The sequence below is a fragment of the Staurois parvus genome, unplaced genomic scaffold (genome assembly GCF_062004578.1).
Source record: "Staurois parvus isolate SC_StPar_1 unplaced genomic scaffold, SC_StPar_1.0 ptg003077l, whole genome shotgun sequence".
In the NCBI taxonomy this organism is placed as follows: Eukaryota; Metazoa; Chordata; class Amphibia; order Anura; family Ranidae; genus Staurois; species Staurois parvus.
In genome coordinates this window covers 60131-81632 of record NW_028320873.1, presented here as the reverse complement: position 1 = coordinate 81632, position 21502 = coordinate 60131, and the positions used below count along the sequence as shown (strand labels likewise).

The 21502-nt window shown below is 49.3% G+C and overlaps 1 protein-coding gene across 5 annotated transcripts in view; it reads right to left on the bottom strand.

Moving 5' to 3' along the window:
* Window positions 1-1698: 1698 nt before the first annotated feature.
* The window catches only part of LOC149428632 (rho guanine nucleotide exchange factor 10-like protein), a 66934-nt gene continuing 47130 nt past the window's right edge, over window positions 1699-21502 (bottom strand). For 4 of the 5 annotated variants that reach the window (XM_089667176.1, XM_089667175.1, XM_089667178.1 and 1 more), the window contains exons 5-10: window positions 20428-20519; window positions 19351-19425; window positions 17694-17857; window positions 7919-8035; window positions 2963-3071; window positions 1699-1907 (exon numbers count right to left, since the gene is read on the bottom strand). In XM_089667176.1, coding sequence (XP_089523302.1) covers window positions 1714-1907; window positions 2963-3071; window positions 7919-8035; window positions 17694-17857; window positions 19351-19425; window positions 20428-20519 — 751 coding nt within the window. In that variant the 3' untranslated portion in view covers window positions 1699-1713. The remainder of the gene's footprint in view (window positions 1908-2962; window positions 3072-7918; window positions 8036-17693; window positions 17858-19350; window positions 19426-20427; window positions 20520-21502) is intronic. The other variant, XM_089667179.1, reaches the window with a different exon arrangement.

Below are 21502 nucleotides of genomic sequence, written 5' to 3'. Positions count from 1 at the left end.
CAAGCCTTACCACCGCCTGTGCAGAAATGCGTAGAAACGTGCCCATGCTTGATCAGACCTGTAGGTGTGGCCAAGCCTTACACCGCCCTGTGCAGAAAACGCGTAGAAACACGCCCATGCTTGATCAGACCTGTAGGTGTGGCCAAGCCTTACACCGCCCTGTGCAGAAACGCGTAGAAACACGCCCATGCTTGATCGGACCTGTAGGTGGGGCCAAGCCCTTACACTGCCCTGTGCAGAAACGCGTAGAAACGTGCCCATGCTTGATCGGACCTGTAGGTGGGGGCCAAGCCTTACACTGCCCTGTGCAGAAACGCGTAGAAACACGCCCATGCTTGATCAGACCTGTAGGTGTGGCCAAGCCTTACACCGCCCTGTGCAGAAACGCGTAGAAACGTGCCCATGCTTGATCAGACCTGTAGGTGTGGCCAAGCCTTACACCGCCCTGTGCAGAAATGCGTAGAAACACGCCCATGCTTGATCAGACCTGTAGGTGTGGCCAAGTCTTACACTGCCCTGTGCAAAAACGCGTAGAACCGTGCCCATGCTTCATCGGACCTGTAGATTCGGGCCAAAACTAACACTGCCCTGTGCAGAAATGTGTAGAAACGTGCCCATGCTTGACTGGACCTGTAGATGAGGGCTAAGCCTTACACTGCCCTGTGCAGAAACGCGTAGAAACGCGCCCATGCTTGATTAGACCTGTATGTACGGCCAAGCCTTACACTATCCTGTGCAGAAATGCGTAGAAACACGCCCATGCTTGATCGGACCTGTAGATGAGGGCCAAGCCTTACACTGTCCTCTGCAGAAAAGCGTAGAAATGCGCCAATTCTTGACTGGATCTGTAGATGTGGGCCAAGCCTTACACTGCCCTGTGCTGAAACACACCCATGCTTGATCGGACCTGTAGATGCGGACCAAGCCCTTACACCGCCCTGTGAAGAAACGCGTAGAAACGCGCCCATGCTTGATCAGACCTGTAGATGCAGACCAAGCCTTACAATCCCCTGTAGAGAAACGCTTAGAATTGCACCCGTGCTTGATCGGACCTGTAGATGAGGGCTAAGCCTTACGCTGCCCTGTGCTGAAACACACCCATGCTGGGACGGGCCTGTAGGTGCAGACCAAGCCTTACACGGTCCTCTGCAGGAAACGCGTAGAAATGCGCCAATCTTGACTGGATCTGTAGATGTGAGAAAAGCCTTACACTGACCTGTGCAGGAACTCATAGAAACAAGCCTTACACTGCCCGGTTCAGAAATGCGCCCATGCTTGATCAGACCTGTAGATGTTGGCCAAGACTTACACAAAAAAAACTGGACCTTCAAGGCTCGTTCCTCCACAAAGGTTCTCACCCTACCCTGATCTGTTCAGTGCTACATTTTTGAAGGCTAGGGAAAAAAAAAACTGGACCTTCAAGGCTCGTTCCTCCAAAAAGGGTTCTCACCCTCCCCTGATCTGTTCAGTGCTATATTTTTGGAGGCTAGGGAAAAAAAACTGGACCTTCAAGGCTCGTTCCTTCAAAAAGGTTCTCACCCTCCCTGATCTGTTCAGTGCTATATTTTTGAAGGCTAGGGAAAAAAAACTGGACCTTCAAGGCTCGTTCCTCCAAAAAGGTTCTCACCCTCCCCTGATCTGTTCAGTGCTATATTTTTGAAGGCTAGGGGAAAAAAAACTGGACCTTCAAGGCTCGTTCCTCCAAAAAGGTTCTCATCCTCCCCTGATCTGTTCAATGCTACATTTTTGAAGGCTAGGCAATGGTTTGAGTTTTGGTGACAGTGACCCCATACACACCTGCTGGGCACTGAGCCCCTCCGGCATAGGCCCGAGCTCAGATGGGGGGTTCAGCTCCAGGTCCAGCCCGCTGACTTCCAGGAACCCCATCTCCTCCTCTTCTGAATCCCCTAAAAGACAGAAGATATGAGAACATAGCTTGATGGTCTTCATCCCCCCCGGAAAAAAGGACCGGTTACCGAAGAGACGCTCTCCTCTGTGATGCTGTCACCCTCGGTCACCGAATTCCTGGAGCATCGCCTCCGGAGCCAAACTGCAGAACTCCGGGGCCGGCGGGCCCAGCACGAACCTCAGGGACATGTTGGAATGGGGTGCATGAGGCGCTCACTGCCAGGCTGGGTGTGACCAGCACTGAGGTTTTCGGTGGTTGTGTCCGGGAGGAGGGAGGAGGAGGCCGTGTTTGCTGACACTGATTCTTTCACTCTTGTGGGCCACTTCCCTATTCACCCTGAGCACAGCGCTGACTGCGCCGCGTCTTACAAACCACAAGGAATCCCTCCATACACCCCCATCACCCCGAAAAATTCAGGGCAATGGCGCCATGACCCCTTTTTATTCCTTGGAAATATTGTTTCCAGTAGATCTGCCTATTTATGAAACTTCTCCAGTCAATTTAAAGGGAAGGAAACAAATATATTCCTGGAGAGAACACAAGTTACAAACAGGGGCGGACTCAGCATTTGGAAACTCGGGCACTGCCCGACGGCCCGGGGTCAGTAAGGGGCCCCATGAGATGCCCCTGGTGCCTTTTTCATAGGCTTTTTTGAGTTTGGGCAAGGACACAGGGGCCCCATGATCCCCTATTGCCCGGGGGCCCCATGAGTTGTCAGTCTGCCCCTGGTTACAATATGGTGAAGGTGATCCGGGGAATATCCAATTGCCTCTCGGGGGATCAGGAAGGAATTTTTTCCCCTGCAGGAGCAAATTGGATTGTGCTTTGCTGGTTGTTTTGCCTTCCTCTGGATCCACTGTGGGTGGAGGATTATAACTTTTTCTCAAATGGTTGAACTGGATGGACTTTTCTTTTTTTTTCTAAAGCTAAAGGTTATTAGATCCCGGGGATGCCAGATCTTAAATATGTCAACACAAAAGTCATTTCTGATCGTGAAACAGAAAACATGACCAGAATGATACTGTGCGGTCTCAAACCGGTCTGTTGTCTTACCTGTTGTTTCTTTGCGCTGTAGAAAAGTTACTTTGCGCATGACTGCGATCCGCGTCTTCTCCAGACCGTCCTTGGTGCCGCTACGAGCTGCTTTCATGAGCTGAGTCATCTGAAGGGAAAATACAATTTTCAGACCACATGGCTAGATTGTACCACGAAGAGAAACTTGACAGGTGGATGCCGGCTAAATGATCGGATATAGGGCTCAGAGAGGTAGGAGATGGGAGGGCATCATCATCCAACTAGGAGAGAGGCGGTACATCAGCAAACCAAAACAGGACACCATCACCCAATCAGAACTGAGTGGGGAACCATCAACAATCAGTAGATAAGGTACCATCACCCCACACAGTGGATGGGGCACCATCAACCACGCAGAAGATGGGGCACCATCAACCACGCAGAAGGTGGGGCACCATCAACCACGCAGAAGGTGGGGCACCATCAACCACGCAGAAGGTGGGGCACCATCAACCACGCAGAAGGTGGGGCACCATCAACCACGCAGAAGGTGGGGCACCATCAACCACGCAGAAGGTGGGGCACCATCAACCACGCAGAAGGTGGGGCACCATCAACCACCCAGAAGGTGGGGCACCATCAACCACCCAGAAGGTGGGGCACCATCAACCACCCAGAAGATGGGGCACCATCAACCACCCAGAAGATGGGGCACCATCAACCACCCAGAAGATGGGGCACCATCAACCACCCAGAAGATGGGGCACCATCAACCACCCAGAAGATGGGGCACCACCAACCAACCAGAGGATGGGGCACCACCAACCAACCAGAGGATAGGGCACCACCAACCAACCAGAGGATAGGGCACCACCAACCAACCAGAGGATAGGGCACCACCAACCAACCAGAGGATAGGGCACCACCAACCAACCAGAGGATAGGGCACCACCAACCAACCAGAGGATAGGGCACCACCAACCAACCATAGGATAGGGCACCACCAACCAACCAGCACATAGGGCACCATCAACCAGCCAGAGGATAGGGCACCAGTAACCAACCAAAAGAAAGGAGACCATCCCACATCCAGAAATTAGGAACCTTCCATATCCATGACAAAGAGGGGCAGAGCAACACACAGCCATGTACTAGGAGTAGAGGTAGAGTCACAAATGGCCAGGTACCAGAGAAGGGGCAGAACCACACACAGCCAGGAACTATTGAATGGGCAGAGCCCTAAACAAAAGAGGATACCATCAATCAATCTGAAAAGTGTGGGGAACCATTATCTAAAGAGAGAGGGAGCATCATCACCCAACTAGAAGATGAGGCACCATCACCCTACTAAAAGAGGACACCATCACCCAATCATAAGAGAGTGAGGAACTAATCACCCAAAGAGAGAGGGGTCACCATAACCCAAAGAGAGAGGGGTCACCATAACCCAACAATACACGGGGGCATCATTACCCAATTATGAGAGATGGCACCATCAGTCAACCAGAAAAGTAGGCACCATCAACCAACCAGAAGACAGGACACCACTACCAAACCAAAAAATACGGGATCACCCCACAAACATATAACTATCCCATAGCCATACGTAAATGAGGGGCAGAAAAAGGCACCAGAAAAGGGGGCACAGCCAAACACAGACGGATAATAGAAGAGGCAGAATTACACACAGCAGAAACCAGAGAAGGAGACAGAGCCACACACACAGCTGGGTACAAGAGAAGGGGACAGAGCCACACACACAGCTGGGTACAAGAAAGAGAAGGGGACAGAGACACACACTAAGCTGGGTACAAGAAAGAGAAGGAGACAGAGCCACACACAGCTGGGTACAAGAGAAGGGGACAGAGCCACACACAGCTGGGTACAAGAGAAGGGGACAGAGCCACGCACAGCTGGGTACAAGAGAAGGAGACAGAGCCACGCACAGCTGGGTACAAGAGAAGGAGACAGAGCCACGCACAGCTGGGTACAAGAGAAGGGGACAGAGCCACGCACACAGCTGGGTACAAGAGAAGGGGACAGAGCCACGCACAGCTGGGTACAAGAGAAGGAGACAGAGCCACGCACAGCTGGGTACAAGAGAAGGGGACAGAGCCACGCACAGCTGGGTACAAGAGAAGGGGACAGAGCCACGCACAGCTGGGCACAAGAGAAGGGGACAGAGCCACGCACAGCTGGGCACAAGAGAAGGGGACAGAGCCACGCACAGCTGGGTACAAGAGAAGGGGACAGAGCCACGCACAGCTGGGTACCAGAGAAGGGGACAGAGCCACGCACAGCTGGATACCAGAGAAGGGGACAGAGCCACGCACAGCTGGGTACCAGAGAAGGGGACAGAGCCACGCACAGCTGGGTACCAGAGAAGGGGACAGAGACACACACAGCTGGGTACCAGAGAAGGGGACAGAGCCACACACATCTTTGTACCAGAGAAGGGGACAGAGACACACACAGCTGGGTACCAGAGAAGGGGACAGAGCCACACACAGCTGGGTACCAGAGAAGGGGACAGAGCCACGCACACTCAGAATCCACGGAAGAAAGCAGTGCCACAGAACTGTACTATAAAAAAAATAATAAAAACAGGAATGCAATCTAGGAATGCAGAGGAGTGAAGAGACACAATGGTACACAGCACAGTGGATGGGGGGTGATGGACATACACAGAAGATGAAAATCACATTCACATGCAGCGCTGAACATGACCGCAGAGCTCTCCAGAAGCCGGCGGGCGGAGGCTTGCAGCACATATGGCGGCAGAGCGCCTATGGCTCCCTCTGGACTTATTATTAAGTTTACTATCTATCTGTGATGGATCATTAAATCATTAAATTAGGTTTCACTTGTCAGACATAATGAAGAGATCTGCACCAGGAACCTCGACTGATTTATTCGCTCATGTTACCAACAAAGCGACAAACATTACGCGAGTCACGTGACCAGAGCCGGCTCTTCCGAGAGCGGGAGGATACTAAAACCCTTCAATTCCCCCTCACACACACATCTATTTGCGTTGTGCTTTTTTTTTCTGGGAATTTTATTTTTTCATTTGCAGCCACAAAATTGAAGCTTCTCTACAAATATTTGTACAGAGCGTAAAGCAGCGAAGATCGCGAAATGAGACGCTGCAATAATCCACGCAATTATTTACAATCGGTGCCAGATGATGGGGATAAAACTCCCTTAGTGAGGCCAGGCTGTCGCAACAACTGAGAAGAAAAACACCTAAAACTGGAAATTCTACCATCCTGACTCATCAAGCTGTAATAGCACTGAAGGCATCCTAAAGAGTGCTTACGGCATGCTAAAATGGCCTCTCAGTCAATATTACTGACGTTTTAGCATGCATTAATGTGTATTTAAACCCAAGAAGAAAAATGTTATATATCCAAGAGTACCAGTCCTTAGATGTATTGGCTGCATTACTTTTCTTCATTGAGATTTCCCCCCCCCCCCGTGTTCTTACCTGGTGATCCTGCCAGTAACACGCTTCCTGTCCTAGGGTGACAACACTCATTTACCGGACTGTATCCATGGAGGAGCAGCATTATCACCCAAGGTTCTTCGATTAATTTGGACTACAAACATTTCACCCCTTTCTATACATAGAAAGAAGGTGTTTTGTAGATCACAGATGATTGCTGGGAACACGGTTTGAGTTTTCAGTTCAGTGAAAGGGATGGTAAACATTTTTGTTCAAAGGGTATAGATATACTTTAATGCTCCCTAGAAAGTACTTTAAGGCATGCTAATGTGGGCTATCAATCTATATTATTGAATGGCACTTTAGCATGCCTTAGAAGCATGCCATAAACATCATTGCAGCTTGATACATATAAAAGAAACAAAAAGAAAAGAGAAGAGAAGGAGGGAGAGAGGGAGAGAAGGAGGGAGAGAGGGAGAGAGGGAGAGAAGGAGGGAGAGAGGGAGAGAAGGAGGGAGAGAGGGAGAGAAGGAGGGAGAGAGGGAGAGAAGGAGGGAGAGAGGGAGAGAAGGAGAGAAGGAGAGAGGGAGAGAAGGAGAGAGGGAGAGAGGGAGAGAAGGAGAGAGGGAGAGAAGGAGAGAGGGAGAGGGAGAGAAGGAGGGAGAGGGACAGTGAGAATAGGAGGAAGAGGGTGGAGGGGGAAGAGGAGGAGGGAGGAAGAGGGTGGAGGGGGAAGAGGAAGAGGGAGAGGGAGGAAGGAAGAGGGTGGAGGGGGAAGAGGGAGAGGGAGGAAGAGGAAGAGTGAAAGGGAGAGGGAGGAAAGGGAGAGGAGGAGATGAAGAGGGAGGAAGAGGGAGGAGAGGAAGAGGGAGGAAGAGGGAGGAGAGGAAGAGGGAGGAGAGGAAGAGGGAGGAGAGGAAGAGGGAGGAGAGGAAGGAAGAGGAAGAGGGAGGAAAGAAGAGGAAGAGGGAGGAAGGAAGAGGAAGGAAGAAAGAGGGAGGAAGAGGAAGGAAGAGGGAGGAGAGGAAGAGGGAGAGGGAATGGAGAAGGTAAAACAGACAGGAGAGGGACATCAGGAGACAGGGATAGGAAGGGGGAATGAAAGGACTGGAAACCAATCAGGTGAGCTGGAGAGGGATAAAGTTGTGACCTTCTCTGTCTTCAGCTGCTCCTTCACTGTCCAGTCACCAGGATTGGTATGGGGGGGGGGGGGGGACGACACGGCTGTATTCCTAAACTGTGGGACGTGCCACACACCTGGCTGTACTGTGTGGCAGAGCTGTGTGAATCTCAGGATTACAGGGTCAGAAGTAGAAATCCTCTGTATGATAAACATCTCTCTTATATGTACAGCTTTGACCCTAAACAAAGGACATTTTTACGACAATATTAAACAGATTCTGTTGGGAGGCAATGATTGAATAACTCAGGTGAGATGGTGCTCAGTTGCGCGGTGACATCACACACATTGATGGTGGAGATGAGCGATGGAAGGCATGCATGGAGAGAATGGCGGATGAAGGACGGGCCGGTGACATGGCACGCTGTACCTTACAGTCATATCTCTGTTTGAGCTCTCGGACATCTCTTCTCCTGACCCTCAGAGCCAGGAGGTCTCTCTTAGTGCGGCTATATCTCTCCTTCAGTCTGTTGAGGTCCGGGGACAACTGCGGTCAGGCGGTGGCGACAAACAGAGGAGACAGCACAGGACGCAAAAGCCGAGAAGTGAGAAAAGGCAGCCAGACATCAGCACATTAAAGACAGTTAGTTTGTCCCTTCGCACATCATACATGGAAGCATTACAAGCATAAATTTTAAAGGGTGCTATAAACTCAACTGGGCGCCATCCTCTCCCCCCAAAACTGAACACAAATGTAGTAAAGACCAAGAACACCCCCAAAAAAATAGGTATTTTAAAAATGGAATAATTTTAAATATTATAGAAGTCGAAAAGAAAGTCCTAACAGAGATCAGTAACATATTCAGGTCTAATAACAGACATAAAGTGCAATATATGAGAAAATCTTGATAATGGTAAACAAAAGCAAACAAGGGCGCACTCTCATCATGCATTACCGTAGGATACCACAAATTTAATAAAAAATCCTAAAGATGTATAGTCACAAACCAAAGAGCTGGACCCCCTTCTTCAGAGTTTTATTTAGCTCTGAAGAAGGGAGTCCGGCTCCCGAAACGCGTTAGCCTATTCCTAGAAGGGTCTATTATTCCATTGGTCTGACATTACAGATACATCTGCCCTGTTTTTACCCGCTTTGGTTTGTTAGTATACATCTTTATGAGTTTTGATTAAATTTGTGGTATACCACGGCAATGCATGATGAGAGTGCGCCCTTGTTTGCTTTTGTTCACCAATATCAAGATTTCCCGATCTTTGAAGGGCTGCACCTCAACGTCAGACATTCAATATTTCTCCTCGTCTGCATGAAGATTTGAGCGCTGGTTTCGTTTGTACTTTTGGTGTACATATGGGAAAATCTATAAAAGGGACAACCAAGTAGTAACATTACATGTTAAAGGCGAGGTCCAGAAGCCCAACTTGTGCAAGAAGGATCTTTCAGAATGGGGCGATTAGGCACCCCGAAATCTTGGGTTCCTGGACCTCACCTTTCAACCTGTAATGTTACTGTCAGGGATCGCGGCGTCCTGTCGGCCGGCGCACGCGCACTGGCGACGGCTCGCGCCAGGACACAAGCACCAGGTCCCGGCGAGCCGCAGATGACAGGATGCCGCGCATGCGCAGTAGGAGCCTCGGGCGGCCAATGACAGCCCGGGGGCACGTCCTGGGCGGCCAATGTCAGTGCAGGGCGCAATATTTAAAGATGCCCTGCACTGTCACTGATCGCCGCAAGGTCTATCTGTGATCCTGAAGTTCCGGTACCTGTTTAGTGACCCGTATTGCCCTGACTACGCTGCCTTCTCCTGTGCTTTGACCCGGATTGCCCTGACTACTCTGCCTTCTCCTATCCTGACCCCCGGCTTGTTTGACCATTCTGCGGACTGACTTATCCTGCTGACCCTGCGTGTGACCTGACTACTCTTCGCCTGCCGATCCAGTACCTCGCTTATCCCACGGGACCACGGCTCGTGACCATCCTGCTAGGACCCGCCGTCCTTTTCACATCTGGCTCTCCCGGTACCTGCATACATCCCCGGAGGCTCCCTCTGCCACTGGTGGGCCTGCTCGGAGGTCGTGACCTGGCCCTGGTCTGTTACAAGTCCATCCCCACCATCAGGGGCCCTGGTGAACACACAGACCGGGGCTTAGACTCCATGCTCTGGGTAGGTCTGTCCAGTGGGCAGCCTGAGGCACCACCTGGCGGATCATAACAGTTACTTGGTAGTTCCTTATGGATTCCCATATATTGTTGTTTTAGGTCTAGTCAGGGGCGTCCCTAGGGTTGGTGTCACCCGGTGCAGGGTGACACCGGACCTGCTCCACGAAAAGGTAAGTTGTAAAGAAATCCGACGATCCCCGCAGAATGGATCGGATCCGCGGATTGAGCATAATGGATCGGACTCCGATCTATTATGCTCAATCCGCAGATCCCATCCATCCTGCGGGGATCGTCGGCTTTCTTTACAACTTAGCTTTTCATGGAGCGGGTCCGGTGTCACCCCGTATAGGTATATAGATCCCCGCAGGATGGTTCAGATCTGCGGATTGAGCATAATGGATCCATTATGCTCCCCAATTCGCAGATCCGATCCATAAGTTGTAGACAATTGCATATGGTGCTACATTAATGCACACTATATCTGTCATCAGACATGAACTTACTGTGAGCTGCCCAATGTGCGAGAAATGCTCAAAATAAGTCCTTGACTTTTGAGAAATCGGGCCCCACCGAAGAGCACGGTGCATGTTCCCAGATACGTGGGGGGGGGGGCCCATTGAGAATAAATGGCACTACCACGAGTCTGCAAAAACGGCAGTGCATTTCATTGCCTTGTGGGAAAGCGTGCGATTTTGTGCACATTCCTGCAAAGAACAAAAGTGAACCTACTAATTTGTGGGCGCGATTGTTCTTTACTACTTTTGTGTTGAATTGGCACTTAAAAGGGTAACATTTGCTGCATGCCAGAATGTTGTAGACGCACGTTATAACAGCCCCATGTAATTATTCACAGTGACTTGTTATCAGTTACACATAAAGAGTTAACACATACTGCATAGTCTGCTAAGCTGACAAGTTGCGTACATTTTTTTTTTTTTTTTTTTTTTAATTTGTTACATTTTTTAATTTAGCAGACCTGAATAGTAGAACATGGGTCAGCCCAACAAAATGTAACTCACAGAACAGACAGTGCAGGGCACTGAATGCAACACGCATTCAAATTCAGTGCACAGGACCAAAGATGTACCCAATGTGCAGGACTAAGCAAGCGGCACAGGACAGAAGGCAGCACCTAGGGCGGACACAATGCACATAACAGAATTCAGCACAAGGGCAAAAACGCCAAACATATAGGACTGAACAGGAGGCAAAGGACAGAAAACACCACCTGGGAAGAACGGAACATACAGGACCGAACATGGCACACAGGACAGCACGCAGCACAATGAGGGGACAGAATCTGGAGCAGCTGTGCATGGCAACCAGCCACCCCTCTCTAGCAGAGAGGGATGGGGGACAAGGAGTGGAAGCTAGTGGGAGGGATTGGCAGAGAGGGGTGGAGGACACTGAATGGAGGCCAGTGGGGGGGGGGGGGGATATTGGCAGAGAGGGGTGGAGGACGCTGAATGGAAGCCAATAGAGGGATTGGTAGAGAGGGGAGGAGGACATGGAAGGAAGCCAATGGCGCGATCGGCAGAGGGGTGGAGGACACTAATGGAAGCCAATTGAGGGGATGGTAGAGAGGGGTAGAGGACTTGAAAGGTAAGCCAATGGAGGGATTGGCAGGGGGGGGGGGTGAAGGACGTGGAAGGGAAGACAATGGAGGCATTGGCAGAGAGGGGTGAAAAACACTGAATGGAAGCCATTGTAGGAATTGGCAGAGAGGGGTGGAGGACACTAAAAATGGAAGCCAATTGAGGGATTGGTAGAGAGGGGTGGAGGATGTGGAAGGGAAGCCAATGGAAGGATTGTCAGAGAGGGGTGGAGGACATGGAAGGGAAGCCAATGGAAGGATTGGCAGAGAGGGGTGGAGGACGTGGAAGGGAAGCCAATGGAGGGATTGGCAGAGAGGGGTGGAGGACATGGAAGGGAAGCCAATGGAAGGATTGTCAGAGAGGGGTGGAGGACATGGAAGGGAAGCCAATGGAAGGATTGGCAGAGAGGGGTGGAGAACGTGGAAGGGAAGCCAATAGAGGGATTGGCAGAGAGGGGTGGAGGAAGCTGAATGGCAGAGAGAGGTGGAGGACACTGAATGGAAACCAATGGAGGGATTGGCAGAGGGCTGGAGGACACTGAATACAGCCCAGTGGAGGAATTGGCAGAGAAAGGTGGTGGAAACTGAGCGGATGGTAAGGTGGATGAGTCTAGAAGCAGCATTCATGATACCCTCAGAGGCAGGGGCAGACTGAAAACTCATGGGGCCCCCGGGCAATAGGGGATCATGGGGCCCCTGTGTCCTTGCCCAAACTCAAAAAAGCCTAAGAAAAAGGTACCAGGGGCATCTCCTGGGGCCCCCTACTGACCCCGGGCAGTGCCCGAGTTTCCATATGGTCAGTCCGCCCCTGCTCAGAGGATATCCTGCGTAGAGGCAGAGCTATTGAGAAGGGAGTTGCAATAGTCCTGGTGAGAGATAACCAGAGAGTGAACGAGCAGCTTGGTGGTTTCATTGGTTAAAAAAGGGGCGTACTTTGGAGATGCTAGGAAGGCAAAATCTACAAGATTTCATACGAGATTGGATTTGGGGCTGAAAAGACAGGTCGGTGTCTAGGATTTTGGAGCGTAATTAGATGCGTTTATAGGACTCTAGAGGCATATGATGATGTAAACTCATTCTACTGCCCAGAATTTTATAATTTATTATATCCAATGGATTACATTTGCGTGAGTTTATGTGCATAAAATATGTCAGTAAGCTCCCCTTTCTATGCAGGGGAGCTTACAAAAAATAAAAAAAATACAAATCTAAACACCACAATGGGCGTGGATGTGCTGAAATGGAGCTGCGTTCAGAGGGAAGAAAAAAAAAAATGCCTTTAAAAAGTGGCTTTTGTCCTGCCCATGTCCATGAGGCCTCCTATAGAACACTCAGTGCGGAGGAAGGATTGGGTGTGAATTCTGATAATATTTATTTTAATTATAGACGACAAAAAAGAAAAACAAAAAACACTCAATGAAAAACAACAGCTGTACGTTTACGTAATGCAGTACCGCCTAACATCCTGAAGGCGGTGCTACGTTCTACGCTCACTTTCAGGAATCGCAATGAATAAAAATAGGTTTTGTTCTTTTCCCACAGCCGCCGGCCGCAGGGGTGCTTTTCCATCAAACAATAAAATCGTGAAATAAAATAACGAAATCAGGACGGCGATTACCCCATATTAGACATTTTCAGAGGCTTCCTCTTTCTGCCACAAAGGGTTTTGTTACGTTTTCTCCAGAAAAGGGCAGACTACCCCACGAGAGGCCAGTCGCTGAGATTCTGAGTATCTGACAAGTTTGCAGACTTCACAGAATGTATGAAATTTCCAGGGCGGGAAGTGAGGGGGAACCTCTCCAACAAACAAGAACAAAAAAAAAAAACTTTTAGTGGGGGAGGGGTTAGAGCTTATGATAATATTTAATGGTTCTGGGTCTTCCTGTCCTGGTGACAACCTCTTCTCCCATTTCTTGTATGGGTGTCACCATGACAGGAAGTGAAGCAAAATCTCCCTAGTGGGGTTCTTTACAAATACAGCCAGACAGAAAGGTGTAACACTGCAGGACTCTGTCCAAAAGTTAAAAAAAAAAAAAAGACCATTTGGGATTTACAGATAATGGTGCAGGAATTGGGGTGATCTGAAGTCTGATTATACAAGAATTGGGGAGAGGTCTGAATGGTGCTAGAATTGGGGTGATGCAAGGTGTGAAGGTGCAGAAATTCGGGCTGATCGGAGGTCTGATGGTGCAGAAATCAGGGTGTGGTCTTGAGGTGGGAATGGGGGTGATCCGAGGTCAGACGGTGCAGGAATGGGGGTGATCCGAGGTCAGACGGTGCAGGAATGGGGGTGATCCCAGGTCTGACGGTGCAGGAATGGGGGTGATCCCAGGTCTGACGGTGCAGGAATGGGGGTGATCCCAGGTCTGACGGTGCAGGAATGGGGGTGATCCCAGGTCTGACGGTGCAGGAATGGGGGTGATCCCAGGTCTGACGGTGCAGGAATGGGGGTGATCCCAGGTCTGACGGTGCAGGAATGGGGGTGATCCCAGGTCTGACGGTGCAGGAATGGGGGTGATCCCAGGTCTGACGGTGCAGGAATGGGGGTGATCTCAGGTCTGGGGGTGATCTTAGGTCTGACGGTGCAGGAATGGGGGTGATCCGAGGTCGGACGGTGCAGGAACTGGGGTGATCCGAGGTCTGACGGTGCAGGAACTGGGGTGATCTGAGGTCTGACGGTGCAGGAACTGGGGTGATCTGAGGTCTGACGGTGCAGGAACTGGGGTGATCCCAGGTCTGACGGTGAGGAAATTGGAGTGATCCGAGGTCTGACGGTGAGGAAATTGGAGTGATCCGAGGTCTGACGGTGCAGGAACTGGGGTGATCTGAGGTCAGACGGTGCAGGAATGGGGGTGATCTGAGGTCAGACGGTGCAGGAATTGGGGTGATCTGAGGTCTGACAGTGCAGGAATGGGGGTGATCTGAGGTCTGACAGTGCAGGAATTGGGACAACTACGGGTGCAAAACTGCAAACAATCTAAGACCAGAACATCCTGCTGTCATCTGACCCTTCCTGTGGGAGGTCCCCTATCCCGGGTCACAATGTATCGTACAATATATGAGCCCAGTGACCAGCGCCTCTTCCTGCACCCTCCCTCCTGGTGGTCCGGCGTGGTGGAAAGGTCACTGTACATGCCACTGATGATGATATTTCAGGTCTGTGTGCTGCCCCCCCCCCCCGGGGACAGTCATAGCACTTCCTGCCCTCTGTATATAGCGGACGCGGCGCGTCGTGCGGCGGAGGGGATACAGTCTATCGGATGCAGGAAATTGTTGGAAGACCTCAATGGCCAAACATCAGCACCTCTCCCGTCTTCCTGAAAGACTTGGCAGAGGATCATGGGAGCAAAGCGCGGCCGTGTCCAAGATAATCGCCATCAGCGTACTCATACGAGCGCCCGCCATACAGCGATTTTTAATGAGGCTACACAAGAAAGTGCGAACGTCTTATCCAATCAAAATCCTTTAATGCCTCAATATAAACTGGTTCCTAGGAAGAACTGGTAGTCTGTATGGACATGGGGGGGGGGGGGGGCATTACACACACAGGGTGTGCATCGTAGCTAGACGTTCCGCGCAGTGATTGTACTTTACTGTTCCTCCTCATCAATACCAGCCATGCTGACTGAACTCATGTGACCTATCTTGACGTCTCGGCAGTCCTTCTGCAAAGATTTCACTCCCCAACATACAGAGAGCCAATGGGGGCAGAACCTTCAATACATGAAATACCACAATGACAATACGGAACAGCAAAATGTGAACAACGTATCAAATTTTGCTTTGAGTAATAATTCCAGGGATTTAATTTGTATCCAAATCCAAAGTTTTTTTTTTTAGTGTTAGAATATAGCTGTCTTCCGAAATTCGAAAAGAATAGAATAGAAAAGAATAGAAGAGAAAAAAAGTACAGAATAGAAACAAATAGAAAGAATACAGCTGTCTTCTGAAATTCGAAAAGAATAGAATGGAACAGAATAGAAGAGAATAGAATAAAAGAGAAAAAAAAGTACAGAATAGAAACAAATAGAAAGAATACAGCTGTCTTCTGAAATTCAAAAAGAATAGAATAGAAAATAAAATAGAATAAAAGAGAAAAGAAAGAAACAGAAAAGAAGAAAAATAGAAAGAATGAAATTCGAATTTCAAAAAGAATAAAATAGAACAGAATGGAATAGAAAATAAAATAGGTAAAGGATAGAATAAAATAGGACAAGGAATAGAATAGATTCGAAAAAAGGCATAGAATAGAAAAGGAAAACAGAATAGAAAGAATACAGCCGTCTTCTGAAATTCGAAAAGAATAGAAAATAAAATAGAATAAAAAGAGAAAAGAAAGAAACAGAAAAGAAGAAAAGTAAAAAGACTGAAATTCAAATCTCGAAAAGAATAAAATAGAATAGAATGGAATAGAAAATGAAAGAATAGGAAAAGAATAGAATAAAATAGGACAAGGAATAGAATAGATTAGAAAAAAGAATAGAACAGAATAGAAAGAATACAGCCGTCTTCTGAAATTCGAAAATAGAATAGAAAATAAAATAGAATAAAAGAGAAAAGAAAGAAACAGAAAAGAAGAAAGGTGGAAAGACAAATTCAAATTTCGAAAAGAATGAAGTAGAATAGAATGGAATAGAAAATGAAAGAATAGGAAAAGAATAGAATAAAATAGGACAAGGAATAGAATAGATTCTAAAAAAAGGCACAGAATAGAAAAGGAAAACAGAATAGAAAGAATACAGCCGTCTTCTGAAATTCGAAAAGAATAGAATAGAAAATAAAATAGAATAAAAGAGAAAAGAAAGAAACAGAAAACTAGAGAAATAGAAAGATTGAAATTCGAAAAGAATAAAATAGAACAGAATGGAATAGAAAATAAAATAGGGAAAGAATAGAATAAAATAGGACAAGGAATAGAATAGATTCAAAAAAAGAATAGAATAGAAAAGGAAAACAGAATAGAAAGAATACAGCCGTCTTCTGAGATTCGAATATATTGCACACACAGGGTGTGCATTGCAGCTAGACGTTCCTCGCAGTGATTGTACTTTACTGTTCCTCCTCATCAATACCAGCCATGCGGACTGAAGACATGTGACCTATCCTGATGTCTCGGCAGTCGCTCGGCAAAGATTTGAATCCCCACCAGGGGCGGACTGACAACTCATGGGGCCCCCGGCCAATAGGGGATCACGGGGCCACTGTGTCCTTGTCCAAACTCAAAAAAGCCTATGAAAAAGGTACCAGGGGCATCTCATGGGGCCCCCTACTGACCCCGGGCCCTCGGGCAGTGCCCGACTTTCCAAATGGTCAGTCCGCCCCGGGTCCCCAACATACACAGAGCCAACGGGGGCAGAACCTTCAATACATGAAATACCACAACGAAATTACGGAACAGCAAAATGTGAACAACGTATCAAACTTTGCTTCGAGTCATAATTCCAGGGATTTCAATTGAATCCAAATCCAAAGTTTTTTTTTGTTTTGGAAAAATTAAGGAATGATTAGAGCCCATGTTTTTTTCTGTCACTTCCTTTCCTTTCAACAGGAAGTGAAAAGAAATCCCCTCTATCACAGAACAGGCGTCCCCCATTGAAGGGATTTCCTGTTCTGGTGACAACTGTAACGTGGGGGATTCTTCTGGTCTTAGTGACAACCATCCGTGGAAATTCCTTTTCCCATTGGCAGCGGCTAGACCCCGAATCCAAAATAGCAAAACGAAATTTCATCCAAAATTTGAAAACAAATTTTGAAATTTAAAACGTATTGCTGATTTCAAATTTCAAAAAGAATAGAAATGGAAAAGAATAGAATAGAAAAAGAAAAGAACAGAACAGAACAAAAAAATAGAAGAATACAGCCGTCTTCGGAAATTCGAAAAGAATAGAAAAAAAACAGAATAGAACAGAAAATAAAATTGAATTTCAGAAGACGGCTGTATTCTTTCTATTTTTTTGTTCTGTTCTGTTCTTTTCCATTTCTATTCTATTCTTTTCCATTTCTATTCTTTTCGAAATTTGAATTTCAGAAGACAGCTGTACTCTAATTTCGAAAATAGAATATAAAAGAACAAAATTTATAAAAGAATAGAATGGAATAAATAGAATGAATAAACCCTTTTTCCGAAATGCAGATTTGGAATAGAATACATCCAACTATTCTTCACAATGAATTTGGATCGATTTGATATTTTCGGTTCGAATCCAATGTAAAGAAAAAAAAAAAAAAAAAATTGGAATCCGGTAGGAAATGAATTTCGCAACGAGAAGAAATTATTCACTTAAAAATCGATCCGAAACTAAACACATTTTTTCGTTGTGCAGATGTCTAGCGGCGACCAATGAGCGCGGTGACCTCTGACATCAGCGACATCTGATTGGCTGCACGAGCCCAACCCATACACAGCAGATTGCAGACTGAGGGGAGAATCGTTACCTTTGGCTGGAACGCTACGAAGGGTTTGGCCGGCTTTGGCTTGGCCTCCACCTCCTCGGCCTCCGAGTCCTCGCTGTAACTCTCGAACTCGCTGGAGCTCCAGCCCGTATCCTCGAAGTCGCCCGCGCAGCCTACGTTCTCGTAGATCAGGTGGTGTCCCAGCCCTGCAGGGGGAGGAGTCACAGATGAGCTTCTATGTAGGTCTTTATGGAGTTTATACGGCATTTATTTGGTCTTCTCCTGACTTGCTGCAGCTTCTGATGCACATTGTGAGAAGCTCCCAGTGTGCAGCGAAATCAGAGGGAGCCGCTACAGCTGCGCCAGACTGGAGAGGAGCCGCTACAAGAAAGAAAGAGAGAGAGAGAGAAAGAGAGGGGGAGAAGGAGAGAAAGAGAGGGGGAGAGAGAGAGAGGGGGGGAGAGAGAGAGAGAGGGGGGGAGAGAGAGAGAAGGAAAGAGAGAGGGGGGGAGAGAGAAGGAAAGAGAGAGAGAAGGAAAGAGAGAGGGAGGGGGGGGAGGGAGAGGGGGAGAGAGGGGAAGGGGAGGGAGGGGGAGAGAGGGGAAGGGGAGGGAGGGGGAGAGAGGGGAAGGGGAGGGAGGGGAAGGGGAGGGAGGGGAAGGGGAGGGAGGGGGAGAGAGGGGAAGGGGAGGGAGGGGGAGAGAGGGGAAGGGGAGGGAGGGGGAGAGAGGGAGGGGGGAGGGAGGGGGAGAGAGGGAGGGGGGAGAGGGGGAGAGAGGGAGGGGGGAGAGAGAGCGAGAGGGAGGGGGGAGAGAGAGGGAGGGGGGAGAGAGAGCGAGAGGGAGGGGGGAGAGAGAGCGAGAGGGAGGGGGGAGAGAGAGCGAGAGGGAGGGGGGAGAGAGAGCGAGAGGGAGGGGGGAGAGAGAGCGAGAGGGAGGGGGAGAGAGAGCGAGAGGGAGGGGGAGAGAGAGCGAGAGGGAGGGAGGGGGGAGAGGGAGGGGGGAGAGAGAGCGAGAGGGAGGGGGGAGAGAGAGCGAGAGGGAGGGGGGAGAGAGAGGGAGGGGGGAGAGAGAGGGAGGGGGGAGAGAGAGCGAGAGGGAGGGGGGAGAGAGCGAGAGGGAGGGGGGAGAGAGAGCGAGAGGGAGGGGGGAGGAGAGAGGGAGGGGGGAGAGAGCGAGAGGGAGGGGGGAGAGAGAGAGAGAGAGGGGAGAGAGAGAGGGGGGAGGGGAGAGAGAGAGGGGGGAGGGGAGAGGGAGAGAGGGGGAGAGGGAGAGAGGGGGAGGGGGAGAGGGGGGAGGGGAGAGAGAGAAGAAAAGAAAGAAGAAAAAAAGAAAGAAAGAAAAAAAGAAAAAGAAAGAAAGAAAGAAAAGAGAAAGAAAGAAGAAGAAAAAAAGAAAGAAAAAAGAAAGAAAAAAGAAAGAAAGAAAAGAAAGAAAAAGAAAGAAAGAAGAAAGAAAGAAAAAAAGAAAAAGTAAAAAAGAAAAAGAAAGTAAAAGAAAGAGAGAAAGAAAGAGAAAGAGAAAGAGAAAGTAAAGAAAGAAAGAAAGAGAAAGAGAAAGAAAAAAGAAAAAAGAGAGAGAGAGGAAGAGAGTGAGAGAAAGAGAGAGAGAGAAAGAAAGAAAAACTTTGATGGCTCCGCCCCTCTCCCCCCACTGAGGTCCCATTGGTCCTCCTCATTGGCCCCCTGGGCCCTTCTTACCATCCTGGCCTTCGTGCTCGCAGGGAACGTCGTCGTAAATAACACCGTCTCCAAGGCTGTGAGAACTCGATAAACCTGAAATACAAATGATTGCGTCTTCAGCCAACGCACGCCGCCATCACTCGGCATTCATTTGCATTCCGGTGACACAACCGGAGTCTTCATCAAAGTGGAATGTAAATAAAAGGATGACAAGGAAGGGCGGAAGGTGATCGGCGTTCCTGTAGGATGAGCGATCTGATGATGTATGTCGCTGCACGTGTCTACCTGTCAACTATCGCAGGGTCCTTCCCTGCTTGTGTCCTGTAGATACTGAGCTGTATAAATGTATAATAATAATAGTGTGTGACTGTGGGGGGAGGGGGACATTAGAGTGTCAGCTCCTCTGGTACACAGACTGATGGGACTGTGGGGAGGGGACATTAGAGCGTAAGCTCCTCTGGTACAGAGACTGATGGGACAGTGGGGGAGGGGACATTAGAGTGTAAGCTCCTCCGGTACAGAGACTGATGTGACTGTGGGGGAGGGGACAGTGAAGCGTAAGCTCCTCTGTACAGAGACTGATGTGACTGTGGGGGAGGGGACAGTAGAGCGTAAGCTCCTCTGGTACAGAGACTGATGTGACTGGTGGGGAGGGGACATTAGAGTGTAAGCTCCTCTGGTACAGAGACTGATGTGACTGTGGGGGAGGGGACAGTAGAGTGTAAGCTCCTCTGGTACAGAGACTGATGGGACTGTGGGGGAGGGGACAGTAGAGTGTAAGCTCCTCTGGTACAGAGACTGATGGGACTGTGGGGGAGGGGACAGTAGAGTGTAAGTTCCTCTGGTACAGAGACTGATGGGACTGTGGGGGAGGGGACAGTAGAGTGTAAGCTCCTCTGTACAGAGACTGATGGGACTGTGGGGGAGGGGACAGTAGAGTGTAAGCTCCTCTGTACAGGAGACTGATGGGACTGTGGGGGAGGGGACATTAGAGTGTAAGCTCCTCTGTACAGAGACGGATGTGACCGGCTCAGCGGTCTCTGTACAGCGCTATGGCACAGGTCAGCAACATATGATGGAAATAATAAAACTCACGTTTTTTGCTCAGACTCTTCTTGACGCTGTTGCTGTGGCTCTCCACCTTCCCCCGACCTCTGGGATCCCCATTACGGACAATGGAGGGAGATCTGCGGGAACAAAGCGCCGTCTGTCAATGTATGGGACTTCAGAGCCGGAAACATTGTATCCCCTTTAAAAGTGACAGGACGGGGGACTCCGTGTCATTTCCTGAGTACTGACCCCCGATTCCTGTGCACTCAGGGGCCCCCTTTCCTGTCCGCACACATCACCCAGCACCCCCCCCCCCTCACTCCTCCGTCCTGCACAGCCGCGGACCGGCGAGCTCTTGAAGGAAGTCTGGAGATCGGAGTATTGTGCTGAAATTTCCTGCCGAGTTTAGGGGAAGCGAGACGACGTGACACCCCCTTGTTCAGCCTGTCATTGGTCCGCACAGAACCGGCCGCCACCAGCGATGGACTCCACTACAGGGACCCATTCACAGCATGTGCGTTACATAGTTACATAGTTACATAGTTACATTGTTATATAGTTACATTGTTATATAGTTACATTGTTATATAGTTACATTGTTATATAGTTACATTGTTAGTCTGGCTGAAAAAAGACAAAGTCCATCCAGTTCAACATTAAAAAAAAAAAAAAAGTATAATCCTATAACCACAGTTGATCCAGAGAAAGGCAAAAAAAAACAGCAAAGCACGATCCATTGGGGTCAAGTTGGGACGCAATGACGCCCCAAAAATACGAGGTGTCCAATGGCGCTGGTTGAAAATGGAACTTGCACGATCGGCACCCCAGGGGGTTCCCCACAGCCGGCACTATCAGCAACTCAGGGGTTCCCCTCAGCCGGCAGTATCTGCACCCCAGGGGGTTCCCCCACAGCCGGCTCTATCGGCACCCCAGGGGGTTCCCCCACAGCCGGCACTATCAGCAACTCAGGGGTTCCCCACAGCCGGCTCTATCGGCACCCCAGGGGGTTTCCCACAGCCGGCTCTATCAGCAACTCAGGGGTTCCCCACAGCCGGCTCTATCGGCACCCCAGGGGGTTTCCCACAGCCGGCTCTATCAGCACCCCAGGGGGTTCCCCTCA